A 2,588-nucleotide genomic window follows, 5' to 3' on the forward strand; every position below is an offset into this window, starting at 1 on the left:
TGTATAAGGGTCCTTCAATTTACTGTATTTGTACACAGGATTCTAGAGTATCTAGAGTAGTTATCAAAGTCAAAGTCAAAGTCAGTTTTATTTGTCAATTTTCCATATGTGCAAACATACAGAAGATCTCTGTCCAACATAAAGTGAATTGTGCAACATATAGACAACATAGAGTGCAAAAATAGTAAAAAACATGTGAACATATAGACAACATAAAGTGCAAAAATAGTAAGAAACATGTAAACATATAGACAACATAAATTGTGCTATAGTTTTATAACATGCATCACTAGTGCAATGAAACAGTATACAATGTAAACACACATATGACACACATGTAAAAGTGTTTATACAAAGGTCACTATCGCAAGCTTTCATCTTTTACTAAATTTTCACCAGCGTGACAAATAAATGTTTCTGTCAAATTTGAGCTACCATGCAGTGTCTCTCTATATAATGTCAGCTGCATATGATCCCGGCTGCAGTATCTTAAGAGTAACAATGAACTTGATAGATTTTCTAAACCAGGGGTAAAAATAGGCATAAATCACAGGGTTAAGACAGGAGTTGAAATAGAACAGATATATTACAAAAGCAACAGATGAGACATTACTCAAGGTGTCCTGGCCTGTGAGTGAAACACAATAATATGGACAGATGCACAATAGAAACACAACAATAACAACACCAAGAGTCCTGGCTGCTTTCAGTTCAGATTTTTTTGCAGTTTTCAAGATTCAAGATTCAAGATTCAAGATGTTTTATTTGTCACATACACACACAGGGTGTGCAGTGAAATGAAAGTGGCAATGCTCAGCAGGAATGTGCAGTGTGTGTGTGTGTGTGTGTGCCTGTTCACAATCCTGATGGCCTGAGGGGCGCCTGCCTGACCGCAGCAGCTGAAACAGTCTGTTGTTGGGGTGGTGAGGATCCTGGTTCTGCACCTTTAAATTTCCTCAGCTGCCTGAGGTGGTGCCTTTCTCACCAGAGTGTCTGTGTTTGTTGACCATGTCAGATCCTCCACAGTAGTCCCGTTAATCCCCAGTGGTGATTTGGTGACATTCATGATGAGGCTGTTGTCCTGGCACCAGAGTGACAGATCATCAGGCCCACCACCACTGTGTCATCCGCAAACTTGATGATGGTGTTGGGATCCTGTGTTCAGGGTGAGGATTTGCTGAACTATAATCAATGAACAGCAGTCTGGTCCATGGAGGAAGGGAGGAAGACCTGCAGCTTTCCTGGTGTTCCAGTCTCTGAACGCTTGAGAGGTAAAGCTGCAATATGAGAGCGCATGGCACGAGCCTGAGTCACAGCCACCACAAACACTCTCATGTACAGAACTATGATGAGAGTGACAGGGCCAATAAAGGACAACAAAAGATCTGCTAGTCCAGCAATGTAGTTAATAACAAGAACACACTCTCCCAAGCAGGAATTATACCTGCCTGGTTGTTCCAGGTTATTCTTCAGCAAAAGACTGTGAAGCAAAGCAGAACATATCCAACACAGACAAACACAGACTTGAACTCTTTTTTCTGTGACTTTGTTGGCATAATGTAGAGGATAACAAATAGCCACATATCGGTCAACTGCTATCAGAACCATGGTTCCTATTGAGGCAGAAGTAATAATAAAGTCTAGAACATTATAAATAACACACATGAGGTCACCGAACAACCAGCAGCCGTCTATGAGCATGATTTGAAAGAATATGAGGAATCCCACAAGGAAATCTGAGACAGCCAGAGACAGGAGGAGGAGGTTGGTGGGTGTGTGGAGCTGCCTGGAGAGACAAGAAAACAACAAACTTATCAGTATTAGGAGCTTCAATTGTGATTTTAAGAGATAAAAGCAATGACGTAAACATACACATATTTCCCTTAAAAGTCTGTGATCTCATATTTAGTTTAATTCTGTTCCATTAACCATTTCTTTCTGTACAGATACCAGTTTTGTAAATTGATAATAAAAAAACCCCATATGAATACTTGAAGTGGGAGATGGAGATGATGACGAGCAGGTTGAGAGTCATGGTGAGCAGAGAGATGAAGGACAGTAAAATGTAAGATAGCATAGATAGAGCGTGAGGACGCATGGGCTTCCTGCAGGAGGAGTTGAAGAGTTGTGGAAAGCAAAGTTCGGCTTCTTCGAGGGTTTTCATTCTCAGGAAAAGGAAACAAGATGCTGCTGAGCTCGCCAGACTACTGACTGATCTCTTTTCTTCCTCCACATCCCTCCTTCTTTTACTCTGGTGATAACTTTCTCTTAGTGGGAGTGACTGAACTTCTATTTCCCTGAGTCATCTACTTTCATTGGACATTTCCCTGTATTTCACCACCCCCTTCTCTTTTGTCCTAAACAATTACAAATTCCATATAGCTCTGCAGCAGCAATACACGTGACAAAGCAGACAAAAGTGACCAGCACAAGTAAAATGATAGTACACCTTCGGGTTACTATTTTGCCATGAACCTGAATAATCAATCAATGTATGCATTTTTGTTTTACTTTTTGCAATAAAGATGTTTAACTCTGTAGAGTTCTTTCATGTGTTCAACTTAAGCCCCTGCAATGATTCCCTGCTT

The 2,588-nt window shown here is 40.6% G+C and overlaps 1 protein-coding gene across 1 annotated transcript; it reads right to left on the bottom strand.

Moving 5' to 3' along the window:
* Window positions 1–449: 449 nt before the first annotated feature.
* Window positions 450–2,164, bottom strand: LOC130206446 (trace amine-associated receptor 13c-like). The gene is made up of 3 exons (XM_056434429.1): window positions 1,992–2,164; window positions 1,255–1,786; window positions 450–725 (listed from the first exon to the last, which is right to left on the bottom strand). The coding sequence occupies exons 1-3, from the start codon at window positions 2,162–2,164 to the stop codon at window positions 450–452; spliced, it is 981 nt and encodes a 326-aa protein (XP_056290404.1).
* Between the last annotated feature and the right edge of the window lie 424 nt (window positions 2,165–2,588).

This window comes from Pseudoliparis swirei, chromosome 2, assembly GCF_029220125.1.
Source record: "Pseudoliparis swirei isolate HS2019 ecotype Mariana Trench chromosome 2, NWPU_hadal_v1, whole genome shotgun sequence".
Lineage (NCBI taxonomy): Eukaryota > Metazoa > Chordata > Actinopteri > Perciformes > Liparidae > Pseudoliparis > Pseudoliparis swirei.

Excerpts from the sequence above, each read along its gene's own strand:
- LOC130206446 (XM_056434429.1), bottom strand. The coding sequence starts at position 2,164 with ATGAAAACCCTCGAAGAAGCCGAACTTTGCTTTCCACAACTCTTCAAC. Across the intron at positions 1,787-1,991 it reads ATCTCCATCTCCCACTTCAA|GCAGCTCCACACACCCACCA; the intron begins GTATTCATATGG and ends TTGTCTCTCCAG. Across the intron at positions 726-1,254 it reads TACCTCTCAAGCGTTCAGAG|GCAAAAAAATCTGAACTGAA; the intron begins ACTGGAACACCA and ends ATCTTGAAAACT.